Consider the following 18,240-nt stretch of genomic DNA (forward strand, 5'->3'; position numbering starts at 1 on the left):
CACACTAACACTGAGAGAGACACACAGTATCTGAGAGTAAACACACACACTGTGCATGATTGAACACAAAACATAGAGAAACACGCCCTCATTGAGAAAGACACACACACACAATGTGAAAGAGAGACATCCAAAAACAGAGAGAGAAACACACAGTGAGAGACACAGACAGACACTGAGAGAGACATACACTCAGAGTCACACCCCTTGAGAGACACACACACACACAGAGACATAGAGACACACACATTGAGAGACACACACAGAGACATACAGACAGGCAAACTCACAGGGACACACATACTGAGGGACTTACACATACAGTGGGAGAAACACACATTCCTGGGAGCAAACAAACAAACACTGAGAATCAGACACACTCACACTGAGACAGACACACACACTGAGACGGACACACACATTCAGAGACTCAAAACCCACTGAGAGACACATGCAGAGACACGCGGACAGGCAAACTGAGAGAGACACACACTGAGAGACATACACATACAGAGGGAGAAACACAAACACACACACTGAGAACCAGGCAAACTAACAATGAGAGAAACAACTGAGAGAGAAACACTGAGAGAGATAAAAAACATAATGAGAGAGACACACTGAGAAAGACACACCCTGAGAGAGACAGTAAAACACACTGAGAGACACACATTCTGAGAGACACACACAGAGACACACAAAGACAGGCAAACTGACTGGGACACACATACTGAGAGACACTCTCATCCAGGAAGAGTCACACACTCCTGAGCGCAAGACACACAAAAACCCTGAGAATCAGACACACACACACATTCAGAGTCAAAACACACTGAGACAGACACACAGAGATATGCAACCTGAGGGGACACACACAATGAGAGACACACACATACAGTGGGAGAAATACTGACACACACTAAGAACCAGGCACACTCATAATGAGAGAGACACACTGACAGAGACACACACTGAAAGAGACAATAACACACTGAGAGACACACATCCTGAGAGAGACACACACTGAGAGAGTATTAAAAACACACTGGGAGAAACACACAGATACACACAGACAGGCAAACTCACTGGAACACACACACACAGAGACATACACATACAGCTGGAGAAACATACATTCCTGAGAGCAAACAAACACAAACACTGAGAATCAGACACACTCACACTGAGAGAGACACACACACTGAACAGACACACACATTCAGAGACTCAAAACACACTGAGAGACACACACAGAGACACACAGAAACATAAAATCCTAGACAGACACACACACTGGGAGACATAAACGTACAGAGGGAGAAACACACACACACACACTAACAACTGGCATGCTCACAACTAGAGAGAATCCCTGAGAGAGACACACACTGAGAGACAGTGGAAAACACACTGAGAGAAGCACACAAACTGAGACACACACACACAGACACACAGACAGGCAAACTCACAGGGACACACACACTAAGAGATATTCACATACAGTGGGAGAAACACACACTCCTGAGAGCAAAAAAGCACAAACACTGAGAATCAGACACACTCACACTGAGAGAGACACACACACTGAGACAGACACACACATTCAGAGACTCAGAACCCACTGAGAGACACATGCAGAGACACGCAGAGACATGCAAACCCAGACAGACACACACTGAGAGACATACACATACAGAAGGAGAAACACAGACACACACACCAAGAACCAGGCACACTCACAATGAGAGAAACACACTGACAGAGAGACACAGAGAGAGATACAAAAACACAATGAGAGACACACTGAGAAAGACACACCCTGGGAGAGACAGTAAAACACACTGAGAGACACACATTCTGAGAGACACACACAGAGACACAGAGACAGGCAAATTGACAGGGACACACAAACTTAGAGTCACCCTCATCCAGGAAGAGAAACACTCCTGAGAGCAAGACACCCTCAAATACTGCGAATCAGACACACTCACACTGAGAGGGAGACCCTCAAATACTGCGAATCAGACACACTCACACTGAGAGGGACACAAGCACTGAGAGAGAGTCAAAACACAGTGACAGACACACAGAGACACACAGAGACATGCCATCTGAGAGAGACACACACACTGAGAGACATACAGATACAGTGGTGGAAACACACACTCCTGAGAGCAAACAAACACAAACACTGAGAATCAGATACACTCACCTTGAGAGAAACACACACACTGAGAGAGACACACTTCTTGAGAGAGACAAACACAGAGTGTGTCAAAACACACTGAGAGACACACACATACAGAGAGACACACACAGAGACACACAGAGAGGCAAACTCACTGGGACACACACACTCAGAGACATACACATACAGTGGGAGAAACACACAGTCCTGAGAGCAAACAAATACAAACACTGAGTATCAGACACACTCACACTGAGACAGACACACACACTGAGAGAGACAACACACTGAGACAGACACACACAGAGAGTCAAAACACACTGAGAGACACAAACATACAGACAGACACACACAGAGACACACAGAGAGGCAAACTCACTGGGACACACACATTCAGAGACATACACATACAGTGGGAGAAACACACAGTCCAGAGAGCAAACAAATACAAACACTGAGTATCAGACACACTCACACTGAGAAACACACACAGAGACACACATTCAGAGACTCAAAACACACTGAGAGACTCATACAGAGACAGCAGACGCATGCCAACTCAGAGAGACATACACACAGAGAGACATACACATACACTGGGAGAAGCACACACACACACTAAGAACCAGGCACACTCACAATGAGAGAGACACACTGACAGAGACATACACCGAGAGACAGAGAAAAACAAAATGAGAGAGACACACACTGAGAGAGACAGAAACACACACTAAGACACACACATGCTCAGAGACACACATACAGAGAGACAAGCCCAGAGACACACAGACACAGCAAACTGACAAGGACACATACTGAGAGACACCCTCATCCAGGAAGAGTCACACACTCCCGAGCGCAAGAGACACACAAACCCTGAGAATCACACACACTCACACTGAGAGAGACAACAAACTGAGGCATATACACATATTCAGAGAGTCAAAACACACTACGAGAAACACACACAGACACACAGAGTCATGCAACCTGAGAGGGACACACACACTGAGAGATACACACATACAGTGGGAGAAATACTGACACACACTAACAACCAGGCCCACTCACAATGAGAGAGACACACTGGCAGAGACACACACTGAAAGAGACAAAAACACACTGAGAGACACATATCCTGAGAGAGACACACACTGAAAGAGTGTTAAAAACACACTGGGAGAAATACACAGAGACACACAGACAGGCAAACTCACTGGGACACACACACTGAGAGACATACACATACAGCTGGAGAAACACACATTCCTGAGAGCAAACAAACACAAACACTGAGAATCAGACATACTCACACTGAGACAGACACACACACTGAGAGAGACACACGTACTGAGAGAGACACACACACACAGAGTCAAAACACACAGAGAGACACACACATACAGAGAGACAGACACATAGACACACAGAGAGGCAAACTCACTGGGACACACACACTCAGAGACATACACATACACTGGGAGATATACACACTCCTGAGAGCAAACAAACACAAACACTGAGAATCAGACACACTCAAACTGAGACAGACACACACACAGAAACACACACATTCAGAGACACAAAACACACTCAGAGTCTCATACAGAGACAACAGACCCATGCAAACTCAGAGAGACATACACACCGAGAGACATACACATACACTCGGAGAAACACACACACACACACACACACACACACACTAAGAACCAGGCACACTCAAAATGAGAGAGACACACTGACAGAGACGCACACTGAGAGAGAGAAAAACACAGAGAGACACACATCCTGAGAGAGACACACACTGAGAGAATGTTAAAAACACACTGAGAAATACACACAGAGACATAGAGCCATGCAATCTGACAGGTACACACACACTGAGACACATGCACATAAAGTGGGAGAAACACACACACACAAAGAACCAGTACCACTCACAATGAGAGAAACACCCTGACAGAGTCACAGAGAGAGAGAGAAACAAAATTAGAAAGATATACTCAGAGAGAGGCACATTCAGAGAAGAAAAACACACTGAGAGATACACATTCTGGGAGACACACATACAGAGAGACAAGCCCAGAGACTCACAAACAAAGCAAACTGACAAGGACACACACACTGAACGACACCCTCATTCAGGAAGAGTCACACACTCCTGAGCGCAAGACACACACAAACCCTGAGAATCAGACACACACTGAGAGAGACAACATACTGAGACAGACACACACATTCAGAGAGTCAAAACACACTGAGAGACACACACAGAGACACACAGAGACATGCAACCTAAGAGGGACACACACACTGAGAGACACAAACATACAGTGGGAGAGATATAGACACACACTAAGAACCAGGCACACTCAAAGAGAGAGAGATACACTAACAGAGACACACAGTGAACGAGAAAAAAACACAGAGACTCACATGCTGAGAGAGACACACACTGAGAGAGTGCTAAAAACACACTGAGAGAAACACACAGAGACACACAGGCAAACTCATTCGGACAAACACACTGAGAGACATACACATACAGCTGGAGAAACACACATTCCTGAGACCAAACAATCACAAACACTGAGTATCAGACACACTCACACTGAGAGAGACACACCCATTCAGAGACTCAAAACACACCGAGAGACACACACAGAGACACACAGAAACATGTAAACTGAGACAGACACACACACTGGGAGACATACACGTACAGTGGGAGAAACACACACTCCTGGAGCAAACAAACACAAACACTGAGAATCAGACACACTCACACTGAGAGAGACACACACACTGAGAGAGACACACTTATTGAGAGCGACACACAGAGAGTCAAAACACACTGAGAGAAACACACATACAGACAGGCACACACAGAGACACACAGAGAGGCAAACTCTCTGGGACACACACACTCAGAGACATACATACACAGTGGGAGAAACACACAGTCCTGAGAGCAAACAAATACAAACACTGAGAATCAGACACACTCACACTGAGAGAGACAACACACTGAGACAGACACACAGATTCAGAGAGTCAAAAAACACTGAGAGAAACACACAAAGACATGCAACCTAAGAGGGACACACACACTGAGAGACACACAGATACAGTGGGAGAATTACAGACACATACTAAGGGGGTTGGGCAATTGCAGTCAGCCCTGCCTCAGGCCCCAAGAGCTGAGCCTCCAATGGGCCCTGGGCCTGGGTCCTAAGTTCTTCCTCGAGCTTGCTCAGCTCACTCATGTCGACCATGAGTGCGATGCCTGGGATCAAACCACAGCCTGAGGCAGGAGGGAGGCGGCGGAGGTGGGCGGGGGTCAGATGGGGACCACAGGCCTGGATGGTGGAGAGAGGGGCTGTGAACAGCCTCAGCTGAAAATCACACCCTGGGCGGCCACAGGCCACTTATGCATCTCCTCTTGAAAGGTGTTCTCAGACTTCACAGGCGCAAGCCTCCGGGGCATCCAGTCCCCTGGCTACCTGAAGAAGGAAGTGAGGTGTCTCCCCAGGGTGCAGTCAGCACAGTCCAAGACTTCCAAGGCTGACAAGGTGGTGGGCCTAGGCCCATGTGGGGTCCCCTCTGTTCTGGGATGGGGAGCCCCTGGTGTACACTCAGGGCACCCTCCTCACCTTGACTCCGGGTACTGCCTGGACCACCTCTGCTCTCTGACCTCAGGACACGGGCCTCAGACCTCTGCTTTCGCATCCTGGTTCCTGCAGCTCCTATGAGAGAAAGGGAGGACGCAGCTCGGGGGTATCCTGTGGCACAGCCCTGAGCCTTCTGTGACAGTACGAGGGGTGGACTCTGTGAGGTCCCTCAGTTTTGTGTGGTGGGAGGTCCCCTCAGGGCTTCCTTGCAGTGCTCACCTTTCCCCTGGTACAACCTGATCCCTACCCTCTGGGGACCTGCAAGGAAACTCAGAACAAGACCCTAGCCTGAACAAAAAGTGCTGAGGGGCCCCACAAGAGGCCACACCTGCCCAGGGAATCCCACGGGTCCTAGGCTGGGGAGATGCTCGGTCCTCTACTCCTCCTCACGTCCTGCCTGGCCTCCCAGCACTGACCACAGAGGCAGGGGTCTGCTTAGTCCTCCATCGGGATTGGTGTGTCCAGCCTCTGCTAACCTGAAGACATCCGCACTCCACCCGAAAAACCTCACCTCACGAGGTCCCTAGGCCAGATGTCAAGAAGCTCCTTACCCTGCTCACCACCCTGCTCTGGGCCCTCCAAGACCCTCCTGCAAGGGCCAAGTCCCTCCCTGTTGGGGTCTAACTGTCTCGCGGTCCCTCCTCGCATGGAGCCTGTACTCCAGGCAAGATCTGCAAGTGTGCTGTTTGCAATCGGGAGGCTCTGCTTCTTTCACCCGTCTCTCTGACAGGGATGTCAGGCAATGCGGCATGAAGTTGTCCTGCCTGGGGACTACCAAGGTTCCCTCTGGTCTGAGATCTGACTACCCTCAGTCCTCACTCAGGGTGTTCACCTTGACTTCCGGTAGGACCTAGGCTCTGGCGTCTCCCCACTAGGAAAGGTGGGAAGAGGTCCCTGCTCCTCACACCTGGTCCCCACACTCACAGACCTGGAAATCAGGAAGAGAGGATAGACCTAGTGTGCTCTTCTCACCTCAAGGGCTCCCACTGCGATAACAGGGGCTGAGATCTGTGGGGTTCCATCAGTCTTACCTTGGGGTCCCTAGAGTCTTCACTTGGGGTCCCTTCAGTCATCCCTCAGGGACCTCAACTTGTCTCTGTGTAAGGGCTTTCGATTCTCTCCTCTCCCCACTCGTGCCCCATCCGTTATGTCAGGTCCCCAGTCTCTCTGACACCCGGATGTCAGGAAATGCACCATGGTTCATCTGCCCTATGTCCTCCCAGACCCCACTCTGCTCTGGGGTCCAGCGTCCTCTCAGTCCTCCCTTAGTGTCTTCACCTTGACCCTCAAAAGAACTAAGATCTCCCCCTCTTCCCATCTGAGGCCCTGCCCCTTCTAACAGTTGCCTAATGTCTCTGAGATGCAGATGCGGAAGTCAGAACAGGCTGCCAAGTGCTCATCCCACCACCAGGGTGGCCCAGGGCTGACAGCAGGGGCAGGGATCAGTGGGGTTACCTTTTATCATCCCTCAGGGACCTCATCTTGAGCCCTGGCAGGTCCAGGGATGCCCCTAGTGTTGACCCGAGGCGGGACCCTCACATCAAGGCTCAGGGAACACAGAGGGTGGATGAGCACATGCTGCATTTCCTGACATCCAGGTCTCAGAGAAACTGGGGACCTGGGAAAGGGGGTGTGGCCTCGGGTGAGCAGAGGGAAGAAGCCCAGCTCCTCCAGAGTTTCAAGTTGAGGACCCTGAAGGAGGACTGAGCGGACTCTGGACCCCAATCAGAGGAGACCTCAGAGAAGCCTGTAGCTGCTGTTGGTCCTTGGCAGCCCTGGGGTAGGATGAGCCCAACGTGGGTGGCTTCACTTCCTCATATCCGGATCTCAGACTGGAGACCTGGTAGGGGGGCTGACTTCCTGAGTCGGTCGGTCGGGATCTCAGACTGGGGACCTTGCATATGGGGCGGGGCCTTAGGTGGTCCGATTCCCAGGTCCGGTGGGGTGTCAAGTTGAGGACCCTGAGGAGGAACTAGAGGACCCTGAACCCCAATCAGAGGGTACCTCAGAGAGGCTCATCTCTGCCGTCAGTCCAGGGCAACTGTGGGGGTCGGATGAGCGCAGCAGGCATGGTCTGACTTCCTGACATCCGGGTCTTGGAGAGACTGGGGCCCTGGTATAAGGGGCGGGGCTTCAGCGGGAAGCAAGAATTCTCGCCTGGGAGGCGAGAATCCCAGGTCCCGGCCGGAGGCAGGTGAGGTGCCTGAAGGAGGACTGAGGGGACCCTGCATGAGGAGCGACGGAACCCCACAGATCCTCGGCCCTGGGAGCACATTCCGTCTGTCTGCCTTTCTTACATGCTGGTCTGAGAGAGACTGGGGATCTTGTGAAAGCGGCAGAGTCTCAAAATGGCGGACGGGACAATCTCCGGTCCTGCCTGAGGGCCAGGCTGCATGCGAGGGTGGACTGAAGCGGAAAGACCCCAACAGGGAGGCAGGGATCCTAGCCCTTGTGGGGACTCTTGGAGGCCCTAGAGTGGGGTGAGCAGTTTCTTGACTTCTGGCTTAGGGACCCCGGGAGGTGAGGTTTATTTGGGCGGAGGGCAGAGGCTTCAGGTCGGCAGAGGCTGAACTCCCCAAACCCGAGGGAGGACTAAGCAGACCCCCGCCCCTGTGGTCAGTGCTGGGAGGCCAGGCAGGACGTGAGGAGGAGCTGAGGACCGAGCATGTCCCCAGCCTAGGACCCACAGGAAGCCCTGGGCAGTTTCGGCAGCATGTGGAGCCCCTCAGGGCTTTCTGTTGAGGCTGGGATCTTGTTCTGAATTTCCATGCAGGCCCCCAGAGGGGAGGGAACAGGTGGTGCCAGGGGCAAGGTGAGCACTACAAGGGAGCCCTGAGGGGACCTCCCACCACACAACTGGGGGGTCCTCACAGAGTCCTCCCCTCGTACTGTCACAGAAGGCTCAGGGCTGTGCCACAGGATACCCCCGAGCTGCCCCCTCCCTTTTTCTCACAGGAGCTGCAGGAACCAGGAGGGGAAGGCAGAGGACTGAGGCTTGTGCCCTGAGGTCAGAGGGCAGAGAAGGTGCAGGCAGTACCCAGAGTCAAGGTAAGGAGGGTACCCTGAATGTGCACCGGGGGCTCCCCACCCCAGAACAGAAGGGACCACCCAAGGGCCTAATCCCCCACCTTGTCAGCCTCGGAAATCTTGGACTGTGCTGACTGTACCCTGCGGAGCCACCTCACTTCCTCCTTCCGGTAACCAGGGGACTGGCTGCCCCGGAGGCTTGCCCCTGTGAGGTGTGAGAGCACCCCTCAAGAGGAGACCTGTAAGTTGCCTGTGTCAGTCCGCCCAGGGTGTGGTGCTCAGCTGAGGCCATTCACAGCCCCTCTCTCCCCCAGCCTGGCCCGTGGTCCCCATCTGTCACCCTGGCTGACTCCTGTCTGTGGTTTGATCCCAGGCATCACGCTCGTGGTCGAGATGAGTGAGCTGAGCAAGCCCGAGGAAGATTTTCAGGACCCTGGCGAGGCCCAGGGCCTGGTGACTGCGCAGCTCTTGGGGGCTGAGGCAGGGGTGGCTGCATCTGCCTCGGCCTCCTCCCCCACAGTGTCCTCCTTAGGCGGTGGGGAGTCCTTGCCCCACCAAGCGCTGAATGAGATGATAGCTAGCCTAATGAAGTTCCTGCTCCTCAAGTATCGAGCCAAGGAGCCGACCTCCCAGGCGGAAATGCTGAAAAAGGTCCTCAGGGATAACCAGGAGTACTTCCCGGTGGTCTTCAGCCAAGCCTCGCAGTGCCTGCAGCTGGTCTTTGGCGTGGAAGTGAAGGAGGTGGACCCCAGGGAGCACATCTACATCATGGTCTCCATCCTGGGCCTCAGCTGCAACGCAATGCTGAGCAGTGGGCAGAGCATCCCCAAGGCCGGCCTCCTGGTGCTGGTCCTCAACCTGATCATGCGCAATGGAGACCGTGCCCCTGAGGAGAAGGTCTGGGGAGCACTCAGCAGATTGGGTGTGTATGCTGGGAGTGTGCACTGCATCTTTGGGGAGCCCAGGACGCTTCTGACCCACGTGTGGGTGCAGGAGGGGTACCTGGAGTACCGGCAGGTGCCTTACAGCCACCCTGCTCGCTATGAGTTCCTGTGGGGTCCCCGGGCTTATGCGGAGACCAGCAAGTGGGAAATCATGGCATTTCTGCTCAGGGTCAAACAAAGGGCTTTGAGGGCCTTCCCACTGCAGTCTGCAGGGGCTGCAAGGGAGGACGATGAGGCGGACTGAGCCAGAGCAGCATCCAGGTGACCCTTCGCTCTGAGATTGAAGAGGGAGCGGTCAGCCTTCTCAGAAGTGAGGGCCTGGGGCAGTTTGGCGAACCAGTGTATAGCTTCATTGCATTTGTTTTCTGTATGATGACATGGAGGTTCACCAGTTCTCCTTAGAAAATTTTCAAACTTTGATTGTTTTCATAGAATGCTAAATAAACTTCAGTGTCTTAGCTTTGTGAATGATGCTGATCACAGTGCATTTGCGCTTACCCAGTTTGTGAGCAAGAGTTTTGCTGTTTTGTAAAAGAGATTGGAGACTCTTCCATGGTATTTTGTGGTCCTGAACAGGATGCAATGGAATTGGAATTAGAACTGTTTTGGAAAAGTGAGCTTACTTGCCAGTAATATTGATGATGGAAGAGATGATAAAAGCAATTGTAGTGAATTCATGGTTCTGTCCTTCTCGTGTGTCATTTTCAAAAACTAAATAATGTCTTGTTCATTTGGATTTGCCTGGGTTATTTAAGGAATTAGCGGATAATGAATTGAGCCCCCTGCTCACCGGCTCGTGTATTCCAAAGACCTTTATGGAGCCACTGCTCCATGAAAGGCTGGGTTAGCAGTGGGGACACTGGGAGAAGCCGGACACCCCCCACACCTTGAGCGATGATCTAGGAGCCATAGTCACATGAAGAAGGTGGAGATAAGTCCCCTAGTCACACTAAACCAGGCAACACAGGGCGAGGCTCTCGGGATCCTAGAGGAACGCTGCAATGTCAATGTCTGAGCCAGGGCGTTCTGGGGCTTTGGGAAGCTGGGTTCCTTCTGTGGGAGGTGATTGTGAAGAGGCTGCATGGTGGCATCCTTCTGACTTGCAGACAGTGTGTCTTGGGGGTGACAGGAAAGTCTGAAACAGATCATTGCTGTGAGGTATCCTTTTGCATCTTGGATAAAACACAGAGAGATCTCTTTCTCGGGCAGGAAGGAAGGGGTCCTGACTGTTGTTGCATTGCTGTTGACCACAGGGGCAAAGGAGGTGTTTTCTACCACTGCCCCACCATCTGCTCAGAATCCTGGAGAAGAGCAAATGTTGCTTTGAAGTATGGCCCAGTATTCCCTGGGCTGGCCCTCTACTCTCTGTCCTGGGAAAGCAGATTACCAAGTATATTGAAATGACCATTTATTTGGTCATCTGGACTTAATTTTGGTCACTTGTGCCCATGCTCTGGCTATCAGAGGGATGAAATGAGTGAAGAGAAGCTGCTAAGTGGAGAAATCCTGCCGGGTGACTGGATCCTGGGAACTTTGATTCCCAGCTGGGAAAGACACTGCTCCACACCCCTCAAGCACACACATACACCCAGGTTGAATAACATAACCTCTAAGAGGAAAACGCACAGAGCAGCGATTTTGACTGCTTTTTTTATTTATCTGAGACTCAGAGTCTGAGATCCAAATGACAAAAGAAATAAGTACTAGCCAGAAAAGATGCAGCATCCATACATCTGTGTCTCTTTTGCTGTGATATTAAAAAAAAAAAAAAGATGCAACATCCACCAGCGTCCCTGGCTTCAGGCGGGTTCAGAAGTGTGGAGGCAGCAGAGACTCAACAGGTTAAGGCTGTGCCTGGCATCAAATGACAGGAGCGAGTTCCGGCCTCAGGAAGTGGTGAGGTCACTGCAGTCCAGTGTGTGGGCGGGTGCAGGGGGCTGAAGGGGCAGCTCTCCCTGCTGAGTGCCAGAGAACAACAGGAACAGAAGATGTGATTCTGGCTACATACATGCACCTGCCACATAGTGGACACTTGGAAATGGTTGAGAATTTCAAGACCCATGTGACCTGCTCAGACTCTCTTCCCCAAAACAGAGGAGATTTTTGTCATTATAAGTTCTAACTGCTGCTGTTTGTTGAGCATCTGGTAGGCAGTGTGGAATTGGAGAAATGTCAGGTGTTCAGTCAGAGAAGGCAATGGCACCCCACTCCAGTACTCTTACCTGGGGAATCCCATGGACGGAGGAGCCTGGTAGGCTGCAGTCCGTGGGGTCTCTAGGAGTCGGACATGACTGAGCGACTTCACTTTCACCTTTCACTTTCATGCATTGGAGAAGGAAAAGGCAACCCACTCCAGTGTTCTTGCCTGGAGGATCCCAAGGATGGAGGAGCCTGGTGGGCTGCCGTCTGTGGGGTCACACAGAGTCGGACAGGACTGAAGTGACTTAGAAGCAGCAGGTGTTCAGTTACTTCTTGTCTTCCTCTCTCCGTGCACACATGGGGACACGGCCCTGCCAGGCCTCTTCACTTTGGAAGGGTCATGTGATGACCCGTGACCAGTGAATTTGGAAAAGAAGCATTTTTTGTCACGACCATTTGTTTTGAGGGACACAGGTGCCTGGGAGTTAATCAAGTCAGGACAACACACAGACATAGACAACTCTGAGTGAGGCTTCTCTCCTAGGGACTAAAGTCCTGCACTTCTGACCCTTGAGAGAGGCTGGCCCACAGGGAGCTGGCTGCAGGAATTCCACCCACCCCCACCCACAGCCTGCCACCACCCCCGGTGAGAGGCACTGTCAGCCCCTTCGGGGCTCTGCTCAGTCTCCATCAGGAGGACAGGAGCCAGCTGCCAAAATTCCCTGTTGGGGTTGGGAGCATACTCCTCATGGGCCCCAGTCATGAGGCCTCCCACCCCTGCTGCCCACAGTGCCCCCTCTCCCTCAGAACCTGGCCTTGGGTTTTGTCCTGCCTGGCCCCCTCTCCGGATCCCCACTGAGAACAGCTTAGGCCCTGGTCCTGATGACCTCACGTGTGTATCTTTATCTGGAAGTCCCAGAGCAGCATCCCCTTCCATGGTGCTTGAGCTCGAGCCCGCAGGACTTGACGCAGCCCCTGGGCGAGTCTCCTCGTGGTGGGTCAGTAGTAATGATTGCCGTGGATGTGTGGGGCACATCTATATAATCCTGAGGTGTATTCGACCATTCTCTGTGGAATCCCACGTGTTGGAGTAAACGCAGGGTCTTTGAATGTGACTGTTAGGTCATGGCTTTTGAGCCTGAATAAGAGAGGCAGAGGGGTGTCTGGTCAGCCACCCGCAGAGCCAGCTAGGAGCCAGTCGGGCTGTTTGAGCAGAGGACAGGCTCTAGCAGATGGCAGGGATCATACCCAGGACGCTCTCCTAGGTGCCAGAGGCCACAGACTCCAATGGGGATTCGGAAAGGAACCAGGGAGGAGAGGAATCTGGTGTCCCAGGGGTGCAGGCTGCACACAGGGTCGGCTGCCCCAGAGAGGTGGAAGCAGCAAGCCCCTGGAGATCCCATCTGACTTTCCCGGGACTGGCCAGGAGAGGGAGAGGGGAGCAGATGCTGCTGCAGGTGAGCTGCCACCCCGGCCTCCATGAGGACATCCGTGCTCTGGGGCCAAGGCCAGGACCACAGCCCCGGGTTTCCCTCCAGGATGGATACGTGACAGCTCTCATAACAGGTACTCCTCATGCCCCTTATTTGATATGACTGTTAGGTGTGGTTGTGTTCTTGCTCTGGGTACATAAGAACCTCAGGCCTTTGGCTGCTAGGAGACCCAAACTGCCCCCTGCCCCCACCGACTTATCTGGAGGTCATTTCTAGGATCCAGCATCTTCTGCAGCAGCCTCTGTGTGGAAACACACCACCCTGTTCCCAAGCTGATCTTGCCCAGGGCATCAGCGATTGGACAGGCGCCTCCCCTGGCTTAAGGAGTCTCAGTGAATGTTCTGCTCTTCTGAGAAGGCCCTGTGTTTCCTCATGGCTTCCCTGGAGGCTCAGTGTTAAAGAATCCGCCTGCAATGTGGGAGACGCGAGTTTGATCCCTGGGTGGGAAGGTACTCTGGAGGAGGAAATGGCAGTCCACTCAAGTATTCTTGCCTGGGAAATCCCACGGACAGAGGAGCCCGGGGGACTACAGTCTGTGGGGTCGCAGAGTCAGATATGACAGAGCGACTGAGCACGTTCACATGTATGCACATCTGAAGGTTTGCTCTCGACTCTTATATTGGGCAATACACTGACCCCTGCTGGAACTTGCCAGACTTCTTCTGTGGCAAATAACACTGGCAGACATCTTAAAGTGGATTTGGGGCAATACAGGGTTCCAGGTCTACCCCTGGCCTCAGGTGGTGGCTCTTGCCACCTCCAGGCAAAACATCTATGAGATTGGATCAGGGCAGTGTTTGTGGGACTTGAGAAAAAAGTGGATCCAGAGATGTTTCTGTGGTGGAAGAGGCCCCGTTAGTATATTATATGGGGTTGGAGGTTAAGGGAGAAGAACAGCTGAAGATAATTTAGGAAGGGTTGTTTCACACTTACAGGCTCTGTGTGCTTGCGTTTGGTTTCCTTTCTATTTCCTTTTTAAACATACTCAGCATCTTTTCCCCAAAGATTCCTTGTCTTTTTTTATTATTATTATTTTGAAACTGTCAATAGACTTTAATTGGAGCTTTTCCGTTGTAACCCTTTAAGATTTGAGTAATATTTGTGAAAATCGTGGACTTCTCATATGCCCTCACCCAGTTTTCCCTATTACTAATATCTTACATTAATATGATACATTTATTACTGAGGAATTATTGAGGAAGTATTGATGAGGAAGTATTGATGCATTATTTATTATCAACTAAAGCCTATACTTTACTCAGATTTCTATAGGTTTTACCCACTCCAGGATCTTGGCCAGGAAACCAGCCTAACATTTAGTTGTAATGTCTCCTTGGGTTCCCCTTCGCTTTAACATTTCTTTGTTTTGGATGATATTGACAGTTTTGAGGAGTACTCAGTAGATGTTTTGTACAATGTCCCTGTCCCTTGATTGGGATTTGTCTGATATTGTACTCATGCCTCGTCTTGGATTACGAGTTTGCCGGAGGAATATTACTGATAAAAATCCCATTCTCATCACATCATATCAAGTGTATATTCTATCAGCACAATTGATCACTGATGATGCTCTCATTGATCATCTGGCTGAGGTAGTGCTTGTCAGGTGTCTGTGCGATAAAGTGATTGTTTTATGCCCCATTTCCATCCTGTCCTCCTAGGAGGAAAGTCACGATGGATGGTCCATGCTTCAGGGGTAGGGAGTTATGCTCCACTTTCTAGAAGTGGGAGTGTCTGCATAAACTGGAATTTTTCTCTGTGGGAGATTTGCCTATCTTTGTTTGTGTAATTAAGAAATCATTAATTTTTTCTCAGTATGGACTCATGGTATTTATATTACACTTTGGGTTAAACTCCAATACAAATTTATATATTTTCATTTTCAAATTGTTCTCAGATTGGCCATTGGGAGCTCTTCCTGTCAGTTCCCTTTGTGAATAACTTTGTCATACCCCTGGAAATGTTGCTTCGTTTTTTGTTTGTTTTTTTTTTTTTTTTTGATCACCACAATAAATTTATTTATCACATTATCATATGTAGTTAAAAGTTATTTTTCTTTCAGTTCAGTTCCGTTGTTCAGTCGTGTCTGACTCTCCGCGACCCCAAGCATCGCAGCACATCAGGCCTCCCTGTCCATCACCAACTCCCAGAGTTCACTCAGACTCACGTCCATCAAGTCCATGTTGCCATCCAGCCATCTCATCCTCGGTCGTCCCTTTCTCCTCCTGCCCCAGAATTCCTCCCAGCATCAGTCTTTTCCAATGAGTCAACTCTTTGCATGAGGTGGCCAAAGTATTGGAGTTTCAGCTTTAGTATCAGTCCTTCCAATGAACACCCAGGACTGATCTCCTTTAGAATGGACTTACTGGATCTCCTTGCAGTCCAAGGGACTCTCAAGAGTCTTCTCCAACACCACAGTTCAAAAGCATCAATTCTTGTGCACTTAGCTTTCCTCACAGTCCAGCTCTCACATCCACACATGACCACGGGAAAAACCATAGACTTGACTAGATGGACCTTTGTTGGCAAAGTAATGTCTCTGCTTTTCAATATGCTGTCTAGGTTGGTCATACCTTTCCTTCCAAGGAGAAAGCATCTTTTAATTGTATAAGAACTTAGCAGCTTTCAAATATGCAATACAGTATTTTTATCACAACTTTGGTTGTACATTACATCCCCATAACTAAATTATAGGTGGAAGTTTGTACCTTTTGATCTTCACTTTATTTGCCCACAACCTATTCCCCAACCTCTGGTAAACATCAATATCTGGGTATATGAGCTTTGATTTTTTTTCTTTCTTTTTTTTGTTGTTGTTTATCTTCTATGGTGAAATATTTGTTGAGATCTGCCTCGTTTTTTAAATATTTTTTGAGCACTTTTTTTTTTCACACCCTACAAGGATGCTCCAGGGTCATTTTTCATATTTCCTAACCCAATTCTAGAATCATCAATTTTTCCATGGAGCCTTTATTCCTTTTATTATTGAATGGTGTTGACAAACCTAGATCTGTACACTAATTGTGCTCATTGGTACTAAAGAGTTCTGGGGACCTCTTTCTTGACAGAGCAAAGAATTACATGTGTACTTCCTATCTTGTGTTTATTTATATATCTAGAAATATTTTAGATGGTAATGATTTCATGGATATGATACCAAAAACAGAGGCAAAAAAAAAAAGAAAACACATAAATTGCACCTCATCACATTAAAAAGAGAAAATGTCTGTGCGTCAAAGAACACAATCAAGGAAGCTACCATATGATACAGCAACTCCACTTCTGAGTGTATTTTCAAAAGAAAATGAAAATAGGATATCAGAAAGATATTTTCACTCCTACATTTATTGCGTCATTGTTCACAATATCCAAAATGTGGATACAACCTAAGTGTCTGTCAGTGGATGAATGGATAAAGATGTGACACATTCAATACACAGCCATGTGAGAGAAGGAAATCATGCCGTTTGCAACAACTTGGAAGGAGCTTGAGGGCGTTATGCTAAGTAAAAGAAGTGAGACAGAAAAAGATAAATACCAGTTGTTGTCACTTACATGTGGAATCCTAAATGGACAAAACAGGATTTTCCTGGCAGGCCAGTGACTAAGACTCTGTGCTTCCAATGCAAGGAGCATGGATTTGATCCCTGCTTGGGGAACTAAGATCCCACATGCTGAGCAGCAAGGCCAAACATTAAAAGAAATAATAAAAATAAATTTAAGAAGTAAAAAGGACAAACACAGAAATGGAGAAAAGAGTGGTGCTTACCAAGAATTAGGGGATGGGGAAATAGGCAGAGATTGTTCACAGGGTACTAGCCCCCACTTATAATACTAACAAGTTTTGAAATCCAGTGTACAGCAGCATGCTTATAGCTCACAATTCTGTATCAAATACTTGACTGTTGCTAGGAGAGTAAAACTTATACGTTCTCACCACAAAAAAAAAAAAAAAACAAGGAAAGAAATGTGACAGGATGGAGGTGGTAACTAATACTATGTCAGTAATCATTTCACCATTTATAAATGTATCATATCAACATGTCAAGATTTTTGCTTGAACTCCATCCCTCCTTGCTAGCGAGGCTTCTCTTCTAGTGGAGTAAACCTAACTGCAGTGGTGGTGTCATTCACCCATGTGACGCTTCCAGACTTGAGCAAGAAACAGTTCTCAGTGTGAGCAAAATTTGAAACATCCCTTAGGAGATGCTGTCAATTCTGGCTCCAGTGCAGCATCCCATATAACACTCTGGAAACCAGTCTGCAGATCAGAATCCTTTTCTGCTTGTTTTTTTTTTTCTTTTTTTTTAATATATAAATTTATTTATTTTAATTGGAGACGAATTTCTTTACAATATTGTATTGGTTTTGCTATACATCAACATGAATCCGCCACAGGTATACACCTGTTCCCCATCCTGAACGCCCCTCCCACCTCCCTCCCCGTACCATCCCTCTTGGGTCATCCCAGTTTCTGCTTGTTTTAGTGTTTTAAAGTTGGCATCTGTACATTGTCAGACTTTTTAAATTTCAAATTCCCTTACCTCCCCTGACTGAACATCAGTAATACCTGATGGGACTGGAGGACACATGCAGGTTAAGAGTTTCTTTCCTGGTTCAAAGATTTGTTACTCAGAAAGTGTCACCTCTCTCCCCACATGCAAACAGAGAACAATGTGAGTCCATTTCCCAGCTTTGACAATTACCGCCACACAGTCAAGAGTAGTAAACACCACATGACAGAGGAATATGTAACAGAGCAGAAGACATAGGTT

General features: G+C 49.3%; 1 protein-coding gene across 3 annotated transcripts; it reads left to right on the top strand.

Moving 5' to 3' along the window:
• The first annotated feature begins 8,028 nt into the window (after positions 1-8,028).
• LOC114111496 (melanoma-associated antigen 10-like) lies at positions 8,029-15,495 on the top strand. 3 transcript variants are annotated; one of them, XM_042241874.2, is made up of 4 exons: positions 8,029-8,056; positions 8,818-8,910; positions 8,999-9,130; positions 9,263-15,495. In XM_042241874.2, exon 4 carries the CDS (start codon positions 9,283-9,285, stop codon positions 10,075-10,077), a length of 795 nt encoding a protein of 264 aa, XP_042097808.1. In that variant the 5' UTR covers positions 8,029-8,056; positions 8,818-8,910; positions 8,999-9,130; positions 9,263-9,282; the 3' UTR covers positions 10,078-15,495. The 3 variants fall into 3 exon arrangements, with proteins under 3 accessions (XP_042097808.1, XP_042097807.1, XP_027819069.1); XM_042241873.2 differs by lacking the exon at positions 8,999-9,130 and having other exon boundaries at positions 8,029-8,342; XM_027963268.3 differs by lacking the exon at positions 8,999-9,130.
• Positions 15,496-18,240: the final 2,745 nt, after the last annotated feature.

This window comes from Ovis aries, chromosome X (genome assembly GCF_016772045.2).
Source record: "Ovis aries strain OAR_USU_Benz2616 breed Rambouillet chromosome X, ARS-UI_Ramb_v3.0, whole genome shotgun sequence".
Lineage (NCBI taxonomy): Eukaryota > Metazoa > Chordata > Mammalia > Artiodactyla > Bovidae > Ovis > Ovis aries.

Bases quoted from the DNA above. Each gene is read 5' to 3' on its own strand.
- LOC114111496 (XM_042241873.2), top strand. From the start codon at position 9,283: ATGAGTGAGCTGAGCAAGCCCGAGGAAGATTTTCAGGACCCTGGCGAG.